This window comes from Cyprinodon tularosa, unplaced genomic scaffold, assembly GCF_016077235.1.
Source record: "Cyprinodon tularosa strain WSP-4 unplaced genomic scaffold, ASM1607723v1 ctg584, whole genome shotgun sequence".
Lineage (NCBI taxonomy): Eukaryota > Metazoa > Chordata > Actinopteri > Cyprinodontiformes > Cyprinodontidae > Cyprinodon > Cyprinodon tularosa.
Window position 1 is genome coordinate 48,815 of NW_024039323.1, and position 22,062 is coordinate 70,876.

The window sequence follows — 22,062 nt, forward strand, 5'->3', positions numbered from 1 at the left end:
CTGCTTCTAGGTTACACCCTTTTGTGTCTTTTCAAATCTAAAAAATCCAGATCACATAATAGTTTGTTGTCACGTAAATAATATCTTTGAGTTTGAGAATTCTATTCTCTCCCAAGTAACACTTGTGAAAGAACAGAGCTCCTGCAGAAGCTGAGCTCTGATAATAATTATAATTTAGCATGGCCAAAATGCCCTAATTACTGATATTACAGTGCAATCACCACAATCTAAAATCAATTATGCTGAGGCCTTATCTAAACTATTTGGGTGCCTTTGGTGGTGAATTCTCCCTCCAACCCTACGCACACACACCACCTGCCTTTTACTCATTCATTATCCTCAGTTGTAATAATCAGCCTGCTCAGGTCTGAAAAAAAAGAAAAACTTTCATTGCATGCGTGCTATTCATAAAATCCTTTTCTATCCCCACTATTACAACTATTTTTGTAATAGCACGGTTTAAAAAAATAAACCAAAGATTTGCACTTATCTTGCCATGATGCTATCAGTTATTAAATGCAGGCAGCCAAGATTATTTAACTTTGAAATCAATACTCATGTGACACAATATCAATGTAATCTTATAGTATATTAAACTCCTAGAGATGTAATAATTTGTTGAAAATGACTATGTTTGACCCCTACTCTACTGCAAATTGCCATCCTCTTATGACTAAGTGATATCACAACATAACCCAATATCCTGGACATTTAAGATCTTATATTATTATTATTATTATTATTATTATTATTAAAACTCTCTGTGCTTTTCCCGACATTTCACCACCATGTTCTGATTTGTATCATCTTTAAGAGAAAAAACGTGATAAAGAAGTGGCATTGAACTTTATTGAAAAAAAGAAAATGTCACAGAAGATTTAAAATACATATATATTGCCACAGACCAACATAAAGCAGTGTAATATTGTTAGTCTTCCTTAAGTGTCATGCGTATGGAAACAAAATATTTCTTTTTTGTTATGTTTACATAATGTCTGATCTATTAGGTGATAAATAAATGCGGTTAAACATGCCCTGAGCGAACAGAACTTTCGTTCGGTTCTCTTTCAGCACCATGGTCAGCTCCATGCTCGCTGAGGCTTCGCGTTTTCCTCTAAAGTGAAAATTCTGACTGTGTGGTTAATTCTATAAAATGTTTGGCTTTCTTCTTACACTTTCATTTATTTTAATCACATACTGATCTTACTTTCAACTCGCGATTTCCTTGGTCTTTCTTCCTGACTCTCCCTATTAACCCAAACTTTGAAAATGTAATTCTGAGTATTTGCCAAAAAATCATAGTCTACACATGACCAGCAGAGCAAATGCCGCTTCTCTTTACATGCGAACAATAAAGCGACTGATGTCGCATCTGGAAGCAGCTAGCCAAGTAAAAATAACCGGCCGCCTGAGAATGTGGTGTGTTTTTGTTCTTTTTTTTATTGACTCGGTCAGCGGACGGCTAATATTGACAAGTGCCGAGCTCTTCCCAAGGTGTCGTAATCTAGCAGGCTAAGGCTTTTTTAATTTAACGTCAGATCAAGTTTGACCAACGCTGGCCTGCCGCGAAGGGTCCAATCAGAGTTCAGATCAGCTTCATCTTCCCCCAACATCCCTCCCTCTCCGTCTCTTTCGCTGCCTCTCTTTCTTACTTGCAAAAAAAAAAAAATGTTCTGCAGCTGGGCTGCACCTCAATGAATGAATCGGTGTACTGTGAGCCACCATCATCTACCAACTGGATTTGCATTTATTCCCGGCATCTATCCCGAACATATGAATCTGCTTAGAGAAAACCTTTTAAGGAGTTGAAAATATCAGGTCGGAGAAAATGGCACAACGCGTGGTTTTCTTTTTGCTGTGGCTCTCGGACCAGTCCTTGGCCGGATTCCCGAATCAGATTAACATCGGTAAGTGTCCCGCTGTGTTGGGCGGCTGCAGTTTTTGCTTGTGTAATGCTAATATAATGCATGATTGCAGTTTTATACTGGAAACTGCATGCGGAGCTCTGCGCAATGACGCCGAGTAACTTGATTTTCCACAGGCAGTGCTGCATTCTTAAGGTAGCTGCTTTGAATAAAAAGCTTCAATTAAGCTGCAGCTTCTACATTAACTGTCAGAAATGGTTTTTGAGAGATTTTTAAGACAAAGAGAGTATTAATTTTTCCCCTTTCTGTTCCGAAGAGTTCCACACCGGCGCACTGCTCGGAAATGAACGAGTTGCTCCTTAAATTAATAACAGTTTCTTTGTACCTGCTGAGTAACTTCCCATCCAATAAAAAGAATGGACGGAAATTATGATTATAGAGTGTGCATTCGACCCTTAGAGTTGTCTGATTTTGGTATTTATCTCTTTGAAGGGGGACTTTTCATGCGATCCACTGTGCAGGAGCACAGCGCGTTCAGGTTTGCTGTCCAACTCTACAACACCAATCAAAACACCACTGAGAAACCTTTTCACCTCAACTACAATGTCGACAATCTCGAGTCGTCCAACAGCTTCTCGGTTACTCATGCATGTAAGTGTGCTTCTTTTTCAGTCACATCGAGACTGCTGTATACTTCTGGGTCCGCCAAGAATAAGCAGGAATTATTCAGGAGCTTATGGAGGTTGCAGCTGAGTGAAGACATGTAGACACGTCCCTATAGCCTTCACCCGGAATCAGAAGTCTTGTTGGAAATAACAAACTTGAAAAAAAAAAACTATAGTAAAATTAAAAAAACACAAGCTTTTTAAAGCATATGTGGTGATATTTTTGCCTTCACACTTATTCAACATTGTAACACCACATAACTCACGCTGGCATTTCCTTAATACATCTATCCCTGGGGGGAGATCCTCTGTGTGGTTTACATGTACAATATTGGTTTCTTAGGAAAATTTAGAAAATAAAATAAAAAAAAAACTATTTTTTCACAAATATCCAGAGTTAAGGTTTAATAAAACTCAAAGGGTGGTTCCAATAATCCAGTCGTGAGTAAGCAGTTTGACTGGTCAAGGCCTTTCAAAACTTTCAAGTCAGAGCCTCGCTCAGATTCTTAAAAAGAAAAAAAGATGAAAATCTGTAGTCTGGTACTGAATAAGAATCTGGAATCTGATAGCATCTTTAATAGCCTGGAAGTTTAACCTATATGCTTGATATAAGCATTAATGCTACCATTGATATGAGATGCCCTAAGCCATATGATGCTTAGTAAACTTAGTAAACATGCTGCCCTCTTGTTGAAGTTATCACGTCTGTACTAAAAAAGCTGTTTGGTTAGTGTCCATAATTTATTATGTATATATATATATATATATATATATATTATATTTGAGTAGGCGTACATAGTAGTTTTATTGTGTGTGGATGATCACACCAACATAAGAGATGTGGAAAAAAATGCTTTCATTTACCATTTCTTGAAAAAAATCATAAACGAGCAAAAGTAAATAAAATATTCAGTTTTGCAATCTAATATAAACAAGATCTTCAGTTTGGTGAAAATGTCAACTTTTTGGCCCATGGCACTGTCTAAAAAACTGCTGCAGCTGTGTCCTTCTAACCCCCTGCATGACATGATCATAATGGCCCCTTGACTTCCGCTGTCTGTTGGAGCATCTCTGCTCTTTTCTATGATCCCCCCCTTTGTGTTAGAGAGCGTCTTCCCCGGCATTGCAGAGTCAGCTCATTAGCACTCAGCCCTCATAGCACCTCACCGTGCTGTCATTGGGTGAAAGGGGAAAAAAATCCATAGCTCCCCAACCAACGCCAGCAAATGAGTTGGACTCAGACCTGCAGAGGAGGTGGGCCTGAACAGTGAGGCAGTTGAAGCAGAGCATCATATCACAGGCAGCAGAGCAGCAAGTGGCTTAACTAAGGCATCCACGAGAAACAATAAGCAAATGAGGGTGAATAAATAATAGATAATGCCATTCAATTTCACGGATGTTGGGAGAGGAGAGGGAAGGATGGGAGAAAAGGGCTGATATCAGAATCTAATTAAAAACAGAGACAGGCAGACTTTTAGCTAAGGGATGTTCACCCCAAAAGAGCAATTGCACCGTTTCTAGCTGCCCTTACCAAAAGACAGTTTTAATGTTCTCGTGTAATAAACTTGACAACATATACACTTAATGTAAGTATAATTTCTGGCAAGTTAAAGGAAAAGTAGGTATAGAAAAAAGAAAAATTTGTTTGGATTCTTCATGGCACTCTGCAACCATTTGGTGATGCCTATAGTCTTGCTGTTCTCCCTATAAGGCAATAGTCTACATAAACCCATTTGCAGTCAATACATACACAGATGTGTAAGAGGTTCCAGCTGTAGGATCAATTGACCACAACTGAAGCAGCTCATGATGTGTAGATGAAGAAATGCAATAAATTCCAACATTTTTTTAACCACTGATGATATGGTTAACCCCCCCCCTTTACTAAAGTGAACACCATTTAATTCCTGCCTACTTTCTTTTTGTACCTGGAAACTATCCATCTTTTGCACACTTTCTTGTTCCCTCTATATTAGTTTATATCTTCCAGCATTTTGAAAACTTGTAGAAATAAACATAAGACTGATTAAATATTGATATACAGTATTTCAACTTATTTATACATAATTTCTCATCCTTTTCATGCTATTCTATGGGTTTGTCCTCAAATCCTCATTTTTGCCAGTAGGCTTTTTTAGTGATAATGACCCTTGGGAGCAACCTTCTGTTCATAGATGTATTCTTCAGAGGCACATAAGTTACATCTTCTTACAGTAGACTTTAACCAGATTATAGGAAATTATTTTCACTCAGTAGATTTTGAGGTTAATAGAATATCATTAAAATGGGTATAAATTGAAGCTGGCTTTTCCTGAAAGTTGCATGAGAAAAAAATAAACTCAAAGTCACTGGAAAGACTATTTAAAGTCAAGTGCAAACATCTTAATGATTAAAAAAAATTTTAGCGTCTCTTTAATGTTTAATAAAAACCTCCTTTTGTGCTGCTTCTGGAACGTCTGTGATAATCTACTGCCATTATCACTAAAACTGCTAATGATACAATGCGCCATAAACATGTACAAATATTTTTGTTCTAGTCATGCAGTATTGCTGCCTTTTTGCATTTCCTCTGAAATCATGAAAATCCAAGTCTGAAAGAGCATCCTAAAGATGAATTTAAAGATCTATTTTTTTATATATATAGAACATTTAAGATCTGTGGCCACAGTGCCAGTGTATCGTATGTTAGGAAGTAACATAGCTGAGTTTTATTCTAAATATAAGGGGGAAACTGCATGACTCTGTTCAGATCATGTTTTTTTCCTGTTAGTTGCGTATTCCACAACTCATAGAGTTACCTCTAATAAGTTAGCTCTTCTTTTAAATCAAAGGCATATTTTGAAAATGCTATTGATATCAAATATTTATACTATATTTTTAATATCCTTATATTTGAGTTTTAGAAATGTTAGACTGATGTTATATTCAAATCCTTTAGGAAAATATGTGAATTTTCATTAAATCATTGTTATTAACAGAAGAAAAGGGTAAAATATCCATCTTTATCTATCTGATCTACAAAATGTGTTTCACTGCATGAACCTATGAACTGAAATAATATTAATAAATATTAAAAAAGCCCTGTCTGTAGTTTTTATCAAAACAGTTTTGATAAATTGTACCAAGACATACACTAATTAGTTATGACATAATGAATAGCATGAGGACTCTGACTGGTCTGAGGCTATGTAAGCTCACATCCAACAAACTATAATGCACAGTATATATTCTGACACCTGTCTGTCATTGCTAGCATTAACGTCTAACATTTGAGCTGCAGTAGTGTGTCTGCTGAACTGGACATAATATGCAAGCCTTTACTCCTCTTGCACTTCATTTAGTTTTTGGCAGTCCATCGCTGTCCCTCCTTGTACTTCTTTTAATAGATACTAGACACTGTAGACTAAAACAGAAAGTGGCAGTTTTGCAGATGCTTTGATCCAATCATCAAGCCACCTCAATCTTTCTGTTTGTTTCTTTCTATCTGGTTTCAACTTGTTTACTCTCTGTCCAATACACACCAGTGCCACTATATTTTTCATGGGGACTTATGGTGTAAGGATACTACTAAATCTCATATGTGGGGAAGCAGACAGTAAAAGTATTTGACTATTTATTGTATATCCCACTGAGCAATACGCATCAATGAGATGCACTTTATCTGTTAGTGGCCAAAATGTTAAAACTGACCAGTTTATACTCATTCAGTTGTTTTTTGTACAATGTGGTATAAGATTTATGTCTATAAGGTACCCTGATATTCCTTTAAGTTGACAACACAGACTGAAGAGAACTCATAGTGAGCTCACAACAATCCGCAAGCATTATAGATTGCCTTTTTAAATGTAGGGAACAAAAACAAAACAAAAAAGTATAAAACCAAATATCACTTATCTGCTGACTTACAGACCTTGGAAGCCGTGCTTTGTGGCGAGTTAGGACATTCTGTTCTCCGAGTTTTGCTTTTGTCTTTTATTTTATGTTTGTTCTGCAAACTGTCACAATAATTTACCAGACATCCCAAGTTCCTTTGGAATGACTTGGCTATTGTGAATGACTCAGGACTTTTTCAGTAGTTACTTACATCCTCTCTATGATTTATAAAAGGTGTAAAAATTGTACCTTTTTTTCCAAATAAATAATTATTGTAACATTATTTGATTTACACCCCTTAAATTCTAAAATTGTTGGTGAAATTATGAAAGGATTAATGAGCATTAATTTGAAAGAAACTTCAAAAAGTTTTGAAAATCAGACTTGAAAGTCCTTGCATTTATTAAAAAAACATAGTTTTGTCTCATTGTCAATTATTTTAAGGAACTTTAAAGCTGTGTGCTATTAATGAAATTAGGGACTTTGAGAACAACAATGCGTGGCTTCAGTAATCCCCAAGGCTTTGCTTTGTACCACAGCAGCATGGTATGTCCTTTGGTGACAAGACTGTTGTTTCTTTGAAGTAACAAGAATTGTGAAATGTGTAATTACCAACTCAGGCACCATAATAGCTGCTGAAGCTAAAAGTCAGGTGTGCTTTCAGGGAACTCAAAGCACTTCAAAGCAAAAGGTTCCGCTTTTGAGGAAAAGCAGAGCAGACAGTATTAATATTGCTGATAGTCATGGCTTCACCAACTAAATGACACAACCATCCTTTCTTACCTATTTCTTTACTTAATCTGAGGCATAATATATATATATATATATATATATATATATATATATATGTATATATGTATATATATATATGTATATATATGTTCTTTACACACCTCTTGCTGTGTTATTTATGAGATTACTTGCCTTGATTCTTGTTAAAAGGAAATTTTGCACTCCCTGGCTTTTGAATCTTATCTCACCATTCCTCATTCCTCATTCTGTCATTAAGCTAATGGTCTGTGTCCTCTCTGCCAGGCTTTTTACATCTGCCTAGCCTCTTTTATTGAATCCTTGAGGTCCTTAGACCCTGGCAAAAGCCCACGCTTCCTTGGCTGCTCTGTTCGTCCACCATTTCTCGTCTGATGATGTCCATAGAAAAAACTGTTTAATTTCGACATTTTGGATATTCACTGTTGTGGAAAGCAAAAACAAAGTAGAGCAAGATGACTGTAACCAAGAATACATGTAATTTATTTACTATGATACATCAGAGACCCCAGGAAGTCATTGCTCTTTTCTTTTTGGTTGGATTTATCAAACAATAAATGTGTTTATAATATGTTACGCTGGTCTAAATACATTTAGTTACCTATGGGCTTAGGCAGGTCTGCTGTTTTTCCATCATGTTAGGTGAGTCAGTTGGCTTTTAATTTGGATTTCTTTGCCAACAAAAATAAAAAATAAATATGTTTACAGTTTGTAGGTGAAAAAAAAAGTTAAATGAAAGAAACAATGAAAAAATATAAAGAAAAGAGAACAGTGAGACATCTAAGACTTATACTGGTTACATTTTTTTTTAAATCTCTCTCTCTCTCTCTCTCTCTCTCTCTCTCTATATATATATATATATATATATATATATATATATATATATATATATATATATATATATATATATATATATATATATATATATATATACAGTAGAAAATTATAATAGAAGCACTTTAAATTTGTCATCATCAAAATGTTATATTGTCCATACACAATACACTTTTCAGTTGTTGAACAGGGGGAACTAAAAGGGGACAAACATGGCAAACATATTACAATCAATTTAACATAATAATCAACATTCTTTGGATTAAAATAATGTGCTGACTAGTTTTAGAGGAAATTGATACGAGTGTGTTTCAGTAAAGGTTTCCTTCATTAAGCTGTTTCAGCAACACAAATTTACCTTGTGTATTTATGTTTGGGTTTCTAACTTTAACAGCTTCAAATGTCATAAAAACCACATATCTTGTCTTATTTTCTCCATTCCAGCTTCAGGAAATGCGTTGATCTGCTGGGTTAACAGTTTGTTTGTTTCTTATTGACACCTTTTAAAGGCTCCTCAATTTACTTTGCATCAGTGACCAATAACTGAACTTAATGATTTTATGTTATCATTGGTGTTAAATGAAATGGAAACAGATACATAAACAGTATGGTACCTGCTGGGATATAATATGAATTAAACTATTAGCACATTGCTGTTTTACTCATTTTGTATTGAAATAATCCCATACATTTGTTGCTTTCTTATAAAATTTAATTTGTTTTATTTTCTTTTCTGATATGATTTCTGTTTTGTCTTGCTTTCTCAAGGTCACGTTTTCTTTAATCCTGCTTTATGAAACATTTTCAGTGATCATGGGCGGTGATAAAGTGACTTGAGGATTTGAATAGCACATGGTTTGTAACATGCTGCTGTTGGTGCTTCACTGTAATTTCAGAATTTACTTTTTGCTAATCAAAACTTTGCATTGTTCGTAATGTTTCATTGTTGATCAAATAATCAGTCTTCCTGACAGTGTACGTACTGCAGTTACACTCTTGTTAAAGTTGTGTCTCTAATATAACAGACATTTTGAGCAACAGCTGTTTTGTCAATTGGTCATTTAGTTAACTACAAATAATATATATATATATAATATAAGTATGTTAAACTAGGGAAAGATGTTATTTTTGTTTTGCATGATAGTGCAGTTCAGTCGTGAAGAGATGCTTTGGACCTGGTTGGCTTTCCGGCAAATTAAAGTTACCTAATTGTAGATGTTTGAATGTAGACAAGACATCTACAGCTAAGATTTTTTTTTTAATAAGCCCAATTATTTCTTTGAATCAGAGGCCATGAAATCATCCATCTGTCCGTCCATTCATCCACTTTCCATCACGCTCCCATTACCTGCCCCCACCACCTTTGTCAGTGTTCTGACCGGCTATCTCTCTGCGTGGTGTGGAGGCTGCAGCTCCTCAGACTGGAAGAAAGTGAAAAGAGTGGTGAGAACAGCAGAGAGGATCATTGGGGCCCCTCTTCCCTCCATTAAAGATATTTCATCCCAGCACTGCATGTCCCGAGCCCGTAACATAATCAATGACACCTCACACTCCCACTATGGACTGTTCTCCCAGCTGCCCTCTGGGAAGAGACTTCACAGCATCTGATGCAGGTCCAGCAGATTCCGAAACAGCATCTTTTACACCTCCATCCGACAGCTGAAGTGTGGAGAAAACTCTTAATCATGTTACTGACTCTGCTTCACACTGATAACAACAAACCAAAATTCTGCTTACTTTTACCATACATATTAATGCTCTGAACTTCCGTATCAATGCATTTTATTAACCATGTTTTTTTTTCTCCCACACTGTTTACATTTGATCACTGCTGCACTTTCAGGAATGGAAATGTTCTAAAAGCTGTACCAAACGAAAGTTGGTTTTGTATACTCTGTGTATACAAAAGGACAATAAAAGTTGTCTACGTTTATCCCTGCTGGGGTCAAGAGCGGTGCTGGTGCATAACTCTAGCTGTCTACGCGCAAGAGGCGGGGTATACCTATGACAGGTCGCCAGTCCATCGCAGGACAACACAGAGACAAACTTCCTTTCACACTTAAGGAGAATTTAGAGAAGCCAATTAACCTAATAGTCATGTTTTTGGACTGTGGGAGGAAGCCGGGGAACCCAGAGAGAACCCACGCATGCACAGGGAGAGCAAAAAACTCCATGCAGAAAGACCCCGGAACCTTCTTGCTGCAAGGCAGCAGTGTTATCCACTGCGCCACTGAGCAGCCCGCCATAAAACCATGTTTTTATGAATATCTCTGCTAACTCAGAATGCTGGCTTTCCAGAAATTGTCTGGAAAGACCAATAGACTTCTATGTGATGTGGCTCTTTACACTTTCACAGAGCGTGGTAGCAAACGGCATGCATTTGGAAGTATAGACAAAAGGGCCCTTACCAAATCTTTGCATACATTGTTGAGCTTATAGCTTTTGGAGATTCAGCTGTCCCGGACCTGTGGGAAGAGATTGTAAACGAAGTGACAAGGAGGCATGTTTTTGCAGAGCTTGACCTGCGAGCACTGACAGGGACAGGCTGTCTGCTGAAGAGGCTCCTCAGGTGACTGCAAGCATGCCACAAATCTGGTTCTTGGAGGCTGCATAGCTAAGCTTGAAATGTGCGACGAGGGCAAACGTGGGGAAAGAAAAGAGGTAAAAGAAGGAGTGGGAGGGTAGAGCAAGGGATTGCAGAAACTGAAAAAAAGAGAGGAGAATCCAATTTGAGCCTTTTCTTAAAAAAAAAAGAAAAAAACCTGCTCAGAGGATGTGTTTGTGTAAGTGCATGCCTACGTTTCAGAGAGAGATTTCTCCGGGCGGTGGGGCGTTTTACTGGGACATGCCATTGCAGTCCAGCTGTGTTGGAGGCATAGATGGAGGTTTATGCATGGCCATGATGGAGAAGTGTGTTCAGGCTAGGGCAAGTCCTCATCTGCATGCATAGAGCCATGGTAGTCAGATATACATGCACATTTATCTCTTATATCTTAACACTGGCAATGTGTATAGTACACTATATAGCACACTTACTGTAATTGTTCTTAGTGCCTTTCGATAGTAATGACAAATTATAAATATTTCACATCTTCTCAATTCTGCAACTAAATGAACTGTTTAGACACAAACAGAATTAGTTAGGGAATCAGCTTTGAAGCACATGGAGAATATAGAGGATATGCAACGACCCACAACTCAGGTGGTGAGACTAATGATGTAGCACTCTGGTTTGGTTTTACGCATTATTGGTCAAGGACTGCTCAGATCAAATCTGTTTGGGAAATTTATAATTAAGTTGTAGCCATTCATAGAAACAAATAAAATAGCAGCAGACTTTGTGAGAAAGAACAACTTACACTTTTACACTCTTGCTGTTCCTCTCTTTAACTGTGGCTTCTGACAAAGCGGATATGATAGCAGCAGCTAAACACACCTCCTTCTGTCTTTTCACGCTTATTTTGGTTTGGATGTAGGGTTGCTGCTATTTTGTCACAGCTGTTATCTCCTGTCTTAAATCTTAAATCTTCAGTGATCGCTTCGACCGCGATCAGTGGTTGAAGCTGGGGTGTAACAACAATGATTCTTGAGAGTTTTTGTAGATTTAGTTAAAATTACACCCTGGCATTGATATATCTATTCACCATTGTGGGTTTTAACACACTGCTTACTCCCCAGGTCAAACAAGACCTACCAAAGCCTCAAATTACAGTATGATAGCTTTATTAAATTTTAAATTCAAATTCTATTTTGGATTATGAAACAACCTATTTATCAATTCAACTCAATTTAATTAATATTTTATCACATATCTTTTATTATATAGTACAAAAAATTATCACCAGTGAACAGCAATATACACTTTTTTTCAGTTTTTACCACATATCAACTGCCATGGCAGTTTTCTGTTTGAATTATTTACCTCTTAAGTAGATATGTTAACAAGAAAGAAAAAACATTCAAAATAATCTGAAACTTTGTGTCAATATTTTTTCTTTTATATATTTTATGAAGTGAATAATTAAAACACATCTATCATAACACCATAAAATGTTACTTAATTTTGTGAAAAAATTGCCAACATCAATTCTATAAACACATGTACAGTATGAGCTTCTGAGAATGGGCTTAGCAGTGTATTTAAAAGAGGCTTGAAGACTTTTTTATTTAAGCAAGGCTATTCTGCCTCCACATGATTTTTATGATGTTGATTTTTATCTTTGATTTTATTTGCACTGTGTAGCACTTTGAGATTTTTGTTAATGAAAAGTGCGGTACAAATTGGATTTATTATTATTATTATTATTTCTTACATATAGATCACAACATTTGTCTTGCAGTTCTTCTTCCAGGGGCTGAACTTGCTCTTTTGTTTGTTTTGGACTGACACAGCCTGAGCCTCAGGTGGATGAGGACAATGTTCAGGTCCCTGAACAGTTTCAACAATGGCAGCAGAGACTTCTGTGTGGGGCAGGCACTCCTTTCTCTAAATACACAGGGTGACAAGAGCCTTTCCCAACTGCTCAAGGAACATCCTTCCCTTGTTTTTCTTCCTTGACATCCAGGTCAGATTTATCTCCCAGAAACCCTTCAAATTTGTATTCTCCAGGATATTTTTTTCGATGGCTGGTGTCATAAACACAAGAAAAGTGGATGAAATGTCCTAGACATAGGCAGCTGATTACCTTTAAGGGCCTGCAGTCATCCTCATGATGTTTGGTGCTGTTGTTGCTTCCAGGTAACTGATTGAATTGGATGACAACCATGGAATGTTGGCGTTCTTTGACACAAAATGTCTCTCTGTCACCTTGAGAGATTTCTTCTTCATCATCATCATCTGAAGATGCATCATCTCTGGGTTGATTTCTCCACATCCTTCTCTTCAGATACATATTATCCTCATATTATCCTCATATTTCTTTTTAAACAGTGTGATGTCTACTCATGGCTTCAACAAAGAAACAACTAGGGGCACTTTGATTCAGGGTATCTTCATACCATGTAGGGTATATTTGTATTATGCACCATGAACTTGCAGGTCACATGCAAATTCTAATTCGTACATCAATTAAGGTTGGGCTGGTGCTGGGCATTTGGTAATAGGTGCATTATACCTTTGGTCAATTCTCTGGCCCGTTAGAGCAGAATAATGGGATAAACAGGACAAACAAATAGGTACTTCCATATATATATTTACAACAATGATATTTATCTCACATTATTTTATTTAGGTAAAATATTAATCATGTTCTGAATTGCCCATATATTTCTCAGTTATGGTTACATTGTATTGTGGTCAAATGAGGCAAGATTTTTTTTTTCTTTGAATTTCACAGATTAACAACTGGAAACACACCAAAGACCAAATCACCAAAGGGAATATTTTTTTTGACCTAATTTACTGGCCCCGAGATACCCTCAGCTGCATTTTCGTAATGTTAGGCGCATAACTGAAGCAGTAATGAGATTCAAAATACAAAACACAGCACACACTGCGAGGCAGATTCAACACAATTAATCTTTAATTAGAATATCAAAGATCCTCTTGAACTGAACCTGAGAAGAAGTGCCGCTGTTGAATAGTTGTTTGTCTTGGACTCAGTGATACTGGAAGATGTTATTTGGTAAAAGTTGTTTTTCCTCTTTTGTTCTGGTCGGTTCAGATTTCTCGTGCTTCTCTTATAATCTGTTTGAATTTGGCCATTTACAGCAGCTATGAGCTATGAGGGGTAAGAAAGTTTAGGGAAATTATTTATATTAAAGATCACTTTGCATCATCATATTTTCTTGCATTTAAATATGTTTTTAGGCTTTGCATCAATTAATTATCTTTCTGTTCAGCTTTATGAGGCAAATACCACAGGATTTTTGGTGAGATTAAAATGATTAAAAATGTGTCATTGTTATAAAATATCCCCGGCAAAATTAAAATGTAAAAAAATGGACCACTCTTTATTTTGCTTTATACATTTCCAACCATATTTTGGCATCTATGGTTTAGATCATTTGAAAAACTGTTAAATATATTCATTTTTATTGTAGCAGCTGAATCTTCCACTTAAAAATGAACCATTAATTTAGTGCAAGTATCAGGTCAGGAAAAAAACAAAATATTGTTCATAGTAATATAAAAAAATATATTTTTAATTAAATTCCTAGTTCTAGTCCTGTACCACCACTGTAAATACTTTTTATGGCATTTACTATTCTAGCTCTGAAAAGTCTTAGCTTTGGAACTTACAGAGATGAAGATCTTTGAGCATTTAAATCTGCAAAAACATTTCTTGATTTTCAAAAACTGGGTCCTATTTTACACATTCTTCCTTTTCAGGTAACATTTATGTTTGCTTTAAGATCTGGTTCTAAAGATTAGGAAAGCTCTGTAAGAAGAAGAATTTTGTATCTGGTCAACCATACATTTTCAAGTATATTTTGAAAGACTCAATGATGATTGATTTAGAAAATAATTTTTTGCAGATGCTCTATGTGGGAACAAGAAGTCATCCGTTCATAGTTGTGATAGTAGGAGAAAAAAATATATTTTTATTTCACCTCTTCCTCAACAATAGATTGACCTGTAGGTTGAGTCTGATTGCATTTTTGGCCAGCAAAGTACGAAGATGTCCCTCTTTGCTTCAGTTCTCTAACAGTAGAGACTAGATATTTCTTTTATTCCCTTACACCTTTGCTAACTGTTTTCTGAAAAATATTATACTCTTCAAGCTGAAGAAATTCAAACTTCAGGTGATCTGTTGCACCTGAAACCAGATCCACAACAGGGGCAACTCCTGCAAAGTCAATGACTTGATCCAATTATCTTGGTTTCCTTTAATAGAAAACATTTAACCAATATGACTGTATGACTCAAATGAACTGTCTCTCAGAGGTTCTTTGAGAGGACATGTGTTGTGAATCTTGCTGGATTGAGTCAATACCCCATCCAACTCTTACCTGCAGCTAAAAATACAATCAGTGACAGAGGGCAGTCCTACCAAAGTCAAACATGAAATGAGAATAAGTATGACTTAATGTTCGATTACACTCCTAGAGCACATGTACAGCAACCAGATTTCCCTTAAAAAATGGCCCCTCACTTTGTACTCCTAGAGCGCCCTCCATGGTGGACACTGTCAAACCCCTTTTTTCATTTCTACCAATTACATATAGGACAGTTTGGAAAACTCCCACAAACCCTTGAGCACCCTGCAGATAATATAGAATAGCACGAGTTTGCCAGGGCCAGGATTAAAACCACACTGCGCCTCTTAAAGCCGAGGTTTGAGAATCCGCCGGACTCTCCTTTCCAGGACCCCAGGAGGCTAAGAAGTATGACCCCCCCCTAAATTTAAAACAAACCGTTATGGAGGGGAACCACCATCCCAGTCTGCCATCCAGGGGCACTCTCCCAGACTGCAATGCAGTGTGGAAGAGGCATGTCAACTGCGTCAGCCCAAAAACTTCCAGAGAGTTTAGGCTGATTTATACTCTGAAACCAGGTCATCTGTGTGTTACTCGCAGTGAATGGAAATGTGTCTCTGCCCCTGCCGCAGACACTCTGATGTATCTCTTCAAAACTGTAGGTGACCGCAGACTGTAGGTGACCACAAGCATCTGCTCTACACTATGCGTATTTCCTGTTTGGTACCTTACTGGCTTGTTTTGTTTGTATGATCATCATTGCGGAAAATGACTTGTGAAGTTGGACCAGCTAGAAGAGCGAGGCACGCGAGACTGCTAGGCCCATTTTTCCAACTGCATCTCTGCTCTTTTTCGCCCTCTTGTCCCTCCGATCTCGCACAAACTTGCCCCCACTTCCTCACCACCTCGGCCGTATTTAGAACCTCAGCTAGTTGCCGATTGTCCCTCTTGCATTGGGGCGTAGAATAACATAGTGCAGACTAGGCTTCAATATTGGGCATAAATCAAAAATATATGCAACAAACTCACTGCGACACACTGCTGTGGGGAATGTAACCAGCCCTTTAATATACTCAGGATGGACCTCATCTACCCCTGAATTTTAGACACTGTGGAGTTTTTTTGACCATTTCTGTGAGTTAAGCCTTGATGATTAACGTGTCCACCTCTGATCACCCAGTCCCTCCTTTTGTCACAAAAGGTGTTTGAGGAGATCCTCAGAGTATTCCTTCTACCATCCTAATGTTGTTAGTGAAGCACACCAGCTTGGGACTGTGTAGCGATCACCCAGTGGTGATCACCAATGTTTAGCCGCATGTTCAAGACATGCGGCTAAACTTTAGAAGATACATGCGACTACAAAGTACCCTCTCATCCACTGGGGTAAACACACAAGAAAACACAAGATGGCTCAAGTTGGGGAGACAAGCAGAGTCACCCCAGCCCTCCGCCTCTCCCCACAGATTACTCCAGAGCAAAAGAGAGTCCAGCCTCTCTCAAGGAGCAAGATTTCAAACCCTGGGCTGTGCATGGGCATAAAAATATTTATAGCCACTATCAGTCTACCTTTCACTCAAGTTCAGGCTTCTCCCCACTCAGCGAAGTGACATTCCAAATCCCCAGAGCCAGTTTAAGCATTGTGCCCACCTCTTTATGTACCAATATCTCATGATTCCCTCTGTAGGTAGTGTGCCCACTGAAAGACTGCCTGTGTCACCCCTTCAGACTTGGCCTGGTCAGGTTCTTCCAGGAGGAACACAACCACCAGGCTTACACCAACGTGAGACATGGTTGCAGGGTGATGTCTCAGCTCCACCCTACAATATGATGTCACTTTCCTCATTTTGTTGTCATCATTAGGTCTTTTCGAACTGCTCTTTGTATGTAACAGTACCCATAGCCTGCTTGCTTTGGCATACCCTACCAAGGGAATTTAAGCCCTCGATACCATAACCTCCTGGATCATCCTTGTACTGAAACCACTATACCACGTTAATGTGGCAGTTTGAGTAGGGGATTATTTAACAGGAACTGGGCTAATAGGAAAACACATTAAATAAAAAAACAGTTTTGAAAGCTGTTTGTACCCAATTGCATCATAAAAACTGAAATTAAAAAGCTTAGGTATGATTTACCTAAGAATAACGCATGTTTCAGATTTTTTGCAGTAACATTACTCCAAGTGTACATGAAGTTCCATTTTTTGCCAGCAGACATGATGTAACATGACAGGCCAATGTTGCACTGCACATCTGCACACTGCAAATAACAAGGTAGGTTCTGAACTATAAGTCAACAATGACAGGATAAGTCTGCGTTCCCTTATTGAAGATGATATCAACACAGCTCTGTGATGAAGAAGTGCATCAGGCTTACTATATGAAAAAGAAGCGATAAACACTATGAGGGGGCCGCATGGTCAGAAAGACAAAATCATTGTGGCATAAACAGGTTTGCTGCTGTTCTCCGTGCAAAGAAAAAGCTGCTTCTGATAAGAAACAAAGGCCACTTGTTGTGCATTTAAAGAGAAATGAACACAGGGACAAGCATCTTTTTTAAACCATTCATTTCATGGTAGCAATCCGGCTATGTGCGATGGTTGCTCTCCATTTTGTTTTCTCACTGAGCAAAACCTCTCAAGGAGAGTGGTTTTATGTTCTTTCAGTTGAGATTATTTATTCTTCAAAAATGTCACAGGCCAGGTTTAAACTGGCACTAAAGCACAAAGAGAATAAAAGAATGTTTTCGAAAAAAGCCTGACTCTTTCCAGTCAGGTTTTCTTTTTTTACCTATCACTGCCTTTCATCTTCCCCATTATGTGGATAAACATTTACTGGTCACTTTATTAAGTACATCTATCTAGAAGTGGGTTTGACCTCCTTTGCCCCTATAACTTCCTGATTCTAAGTGTGCATGGTCACGAAGTGAGTACCGTCTCCCAACTGCTGCAAAATTCCCATTGCACATTCTTTACATGAATCCCAAAAGGTTGCCAGTTTGACCTACAATCTATAATGTTCATCAGAACTCCGCATCAAACCAGATGTTAGCATTTACTGTGTGTACCCTGATTTAATGAAGGCTGCTATGCTTTGCCAGTGATTACAAGGAAAAGAAATATAGTTTGTTTTCATATATATCAAACCTTTAAAAACACCTCATCTTATACTATAGAATGCAGGTAAAATTGCACAATATTCTTAAAAGTAAGCTCCTAGAAAGTAAATGTGTAGGTAAACTATAGCCTTCTCTAATTTGTTCATATCATAATCAATTTTTTGTTTTTTACTTCAATTAAAAACTGTTTGATCATTATACACAATATTATGATAAATGATTGTTTAAAAACCATGATTTTGTTTGATTTTAAAAATGTCATATCAGTTTCATTTACAAGTATGCATACTACTTAACAAAGCTCATTGAAACCGTGCTACTGCATTCTTTGCTGTCTTACCGCTAGACTCCACCTCTGTATTTGTGTTTACAGAATTAGTCATCATTTTTTTCTGAAGTGTTACATCTGGAATCATCTTTACTAGAGATTACTCCATTCATCTGACTTCACTGAGCACAAAAAAAAGTGGAATTTTTATATTGTCTTCCTCCGTGAGAGGCTGCAGCCTGCATTGTCCTAACCAAGGTCGCACAGCTTATACGCTTTGTATTTCAATTACTCCCAAACATCTTAAAAAACAAACGAGAGACATTCTATTTTTTTTCTGCAAATTATCACTAGGTCACTTTTCGTTACCTTTCTTAAATGTGTGCTTTTTGTGCTAAGGATAGTCAAAGATGAAACAGCTGTGTTGTGATGAATACAAAGCACCAACTGGGAGTGTCACGATGTAGTTCTTCAACTTGTAAATATTGGATCACAGTGCGATGGGGGCTTCCAACTTGCAGCTCTCCATCTGCCGGCTGAGCAGATTGATCTGCACGTTTCTGGTCTGTTCTGAGAGAGCCAGTCGCTGGCTAAGTCCCCGCCAAAGCAGCATGTCTGTGCAGAAACAAGGGCTCCATCATAAATGATTTCTTGTGACAGTTCGCAGTCGCCAGGCCACTGAAGCATCATAACCTTGTGGAGCTAGCGGATGGGTGCTCTACCACACAGAAAGAGAAGGGGGGGGGGGGGGGTATTAGCATATTCCTTGCAGTGATATATAGATGCAAATAAGATACTTAGACCAAGAATAGCATCTGTAGTAGTTAACATTATGTTTTCCTTATAAAAAAAGGCATAATCCAAAGCAATGGTGTTTAATTCATGCTATTAGTGAAACTGTGGCTACAGCTGAATGGATAAAAGCGTCTGCAATGTCACAGAGAGGTCTGCTGTTGTTGTGGAGTAAACTGCTAATGATGAGAAACTGCGATATGCTATGGCAAAGAGGTATAGAGCCCAAGCCTTCAAAAGCACTATAGTTGGCTTTCTCACCGCCGCAAGTTCATTTCAGATAGCTCACTGATTCACAGAGGATGTGTGGATTTAATCAATTCTGCATGAATGCCATAAAGAGTGGAACAATATCCAAACAGCCATGACTAATATGCCTAGAATCTGTTTTAGTGGACTGAAAAGCTACTTTTTTTTTTGCTTGTCTTAATGTTTGGTCACAGAGAAGAACCGCGTCACTCCCATCCATCTCTTTTCTTGAGACAATGTACTTGTAGCCTTTCTCTACATGTTTCCTCTGCTGCGCTCCTGTCCGTATTCACTGCCTCCCATCAGGAGAAATTAAGTGAACATGATGTGCTTTGTCAACCATTGCCCTCCTGTGTTTCCCTCGCTGAAAGTTAATATAGAGAGTGCAGTTGTGTGCCTTTTGTCATTTCACACATGGATACGTAAAAGCTGTGGGTGGATCCTTGTACGCTGCTGTCCATGTCTGCGTGTCCATGCATGACTGTTGTGTTAAAATATTAAAATGGTGTATCAAGCTATATTCAACCATTCTATCCTATTTATTTATTGGGGGTGCTTTCTTTGTCCGGTAATGGCTTTCTATGCTATGACATGTTGAGCACATCAGAAAAGAGAACCTCATGTGGACTCGCATCAGAACTAATGCATTGTAGCCGGTGAGGAAGAGAAGAGAATCTATTCTAAAGGCCTCCATAGAAAGCCTTCCTTATAGCTTCTTTCTTCTTTTTTTTTTTTTTTTTTACAGTGGCCTTTTAACCCAACTGAGCTAAAAAATAATGAAAAACGAGTTCAGTAGCTTAGTTATTTCTACAAGGGGGGCAGTAGATGTGGAGAAAATCACAGCAGCTAGATAAAGAGATTAAGTGGCCAGAGTTTTGGATCCAAAGAACCAGATGTGACTTTTAAGTCAATAACTCTATTTTGACCACCCTGTTTTTTTTTCTTCCTTTTAGCACAAAGTGGTTGTTGTAAGTGCAAACAGCAGGGGTACCAACAATTACGTAATGCTAATTTAGGTAAAGAAATATATTTTCAATTTGGAATACAGTAATTCTCATCACTGAGTAAAAATAAAAATAAAAAATCAAAGGCTGTGTTTCTCAAAATGTTTCAGTGTATAGAATTTTTTACAAAAATCAAAAGCTCTTCACACATTTACCTAGCTTTCCAGAATATTTCACCATGTCTGTATCCACCTATTCCTGTAACCCATGAGGCTTTTTGTAAATTATGTGGGTGATTTCTGGGCCAGCATTCTAACATGCAAACATTCTCTTGCAGAGTATATACAGATTAAAGAAATTGTGGAAAATCAACTTTTTTGCTTTAAATGGGATTATGTAATCATAGCTGCAAGTTTAATTTTGAAAGATTGGAAGAAAAATTTGAAGAAATTACCTCTTATTACAAAAGATTATTCAGCAACTTTGTCAACTACACTACTACTGAAAAATAAGATATATAATTAAGTTCTATGGTGATAATATATTACTTTAGCTTTGTAATTGCTGTGCATTTTACTATATTTAAGTATAAATTTTCTGTTGTAGGTTTAGAATATGGTCAAAGATGAAAAGATTGCTATGATATTTACTGATGAAAGTTTAAGTTAACCATGACTAAAGTGCTAATTTCTTTAACTAAAATAAGATCTAAAATCAAATGAGACTAGTAGTGAAATAAATGTTTTTCCCATGTTCAAAGAGCTTTCTAATTTCCAAGATGTTGCTATTGCAGGATATTGAAATGTGACTGTTGTTAATCTTTCTGCACAATTCTGTCCATCTTTATAGTATTGTAAAGATACGAATGTTGTTTTTGACAACCATCTTTGATTTAGTCTTTTTCTTCAGGAGGGAAAATTATTCCTAGTTTTAGTCCCATTATAGTCATTATGATATGTGATAGTTTTAGTCAGTTTTAGTCGACTAAAACGTAAAAAGGTTTGTCTAGTTTTAGTCAGTTTTATGTTGCAAAAAAAAAGTTAATATTTAAAATTTTGAATGACTACCAGATTCTTTACCAGACTGACAGCTCTTGCCTAGATACTGCAAAAAAAAGGAGCATCAATGAAACAATTTCGAAAACCACACTACTTAGTATTGCAACTCCAGTTTGTAAGGGCAACTTTGCTCTACTAGGAATGTAAGCAATCGAAGTGATTCCGTTAGATTTCTGGATTCTTAGAGCTGTGGTGTTAATGCTACAAAGTTTTTTTAACATGCCTAAAAATGTGTTGCAGCATGGCTTTGCTAGTGATTAAATGTAGTACTGAGACTCAATTCAGATTCCAAATAGCATAACTGGGGTCTCTGAAAAAAGAAAAAAAAAAGGTGATTCATCTAACCCCTTTCATCTTAGTGTCTGATAATTAGGAGGGAAAGTCTAAACAAAATTAGGGATGACTCATGAACTTTGTCTTAGTTCTACAGTATGATGTATTTAGTAATTTTTTAATAATTTTCCAATGTTCTGCTACTTCTTTTTTCCTTGTCTCTAAGCTTTATGGGAACTGATTTTGTGTCTTGTATTTTACAAATAAACTTAGATTTTAGATAATTTTCTAGTGGACAAAGTTTATGAAAAAGTCAGTGAACATTTCATTTCCAATTTTAGGGCTTTGTTTTTAATTAATACTTTTTAGCCTAAAGACTCCCTGTAGCTGAATTAAATATTAACGAGTTATGAACACTCTTGTTGCATGAAATGACTT

General features: G+C 37.1%; 1 protein-coding gene across 3 annotated transcripts in view; it reads left to right on the forward strand.

Annotated features, from left to right (window-relative positions):
- The first annotated feature begins 1,638 nt into the window (after window positions 1–1,638).
- LOC119797468 (glutamate receptor 3) overlaps window positions 1,639–22,062 on the forward strand; it is a 176,490-nt gene continuing 156,066 nt past the window's right edge. For 2 of the 3 annotated variants that reach the window (XM_038306547.1, XM_038306546.1), the window contains exons 1-2: window positions 1,641–1,907; window positions 2,358–2,516. In XM_038306547.1, the coding sequence (XP_038162475.1) occupies window positions 1,829–1,907; window positions 2,358–2,516 (238 nt within the window). In that variant the 5' untranslated portion in view covers window positions 1,641–1,828. Of the gene's footprint in view, window positions 1,908–2,357; window positions 2,517–22,062 lie in introns of all 3 variants that reach the window. The other variant, XR_005282593.1, reaches the window with a different exon arrangement.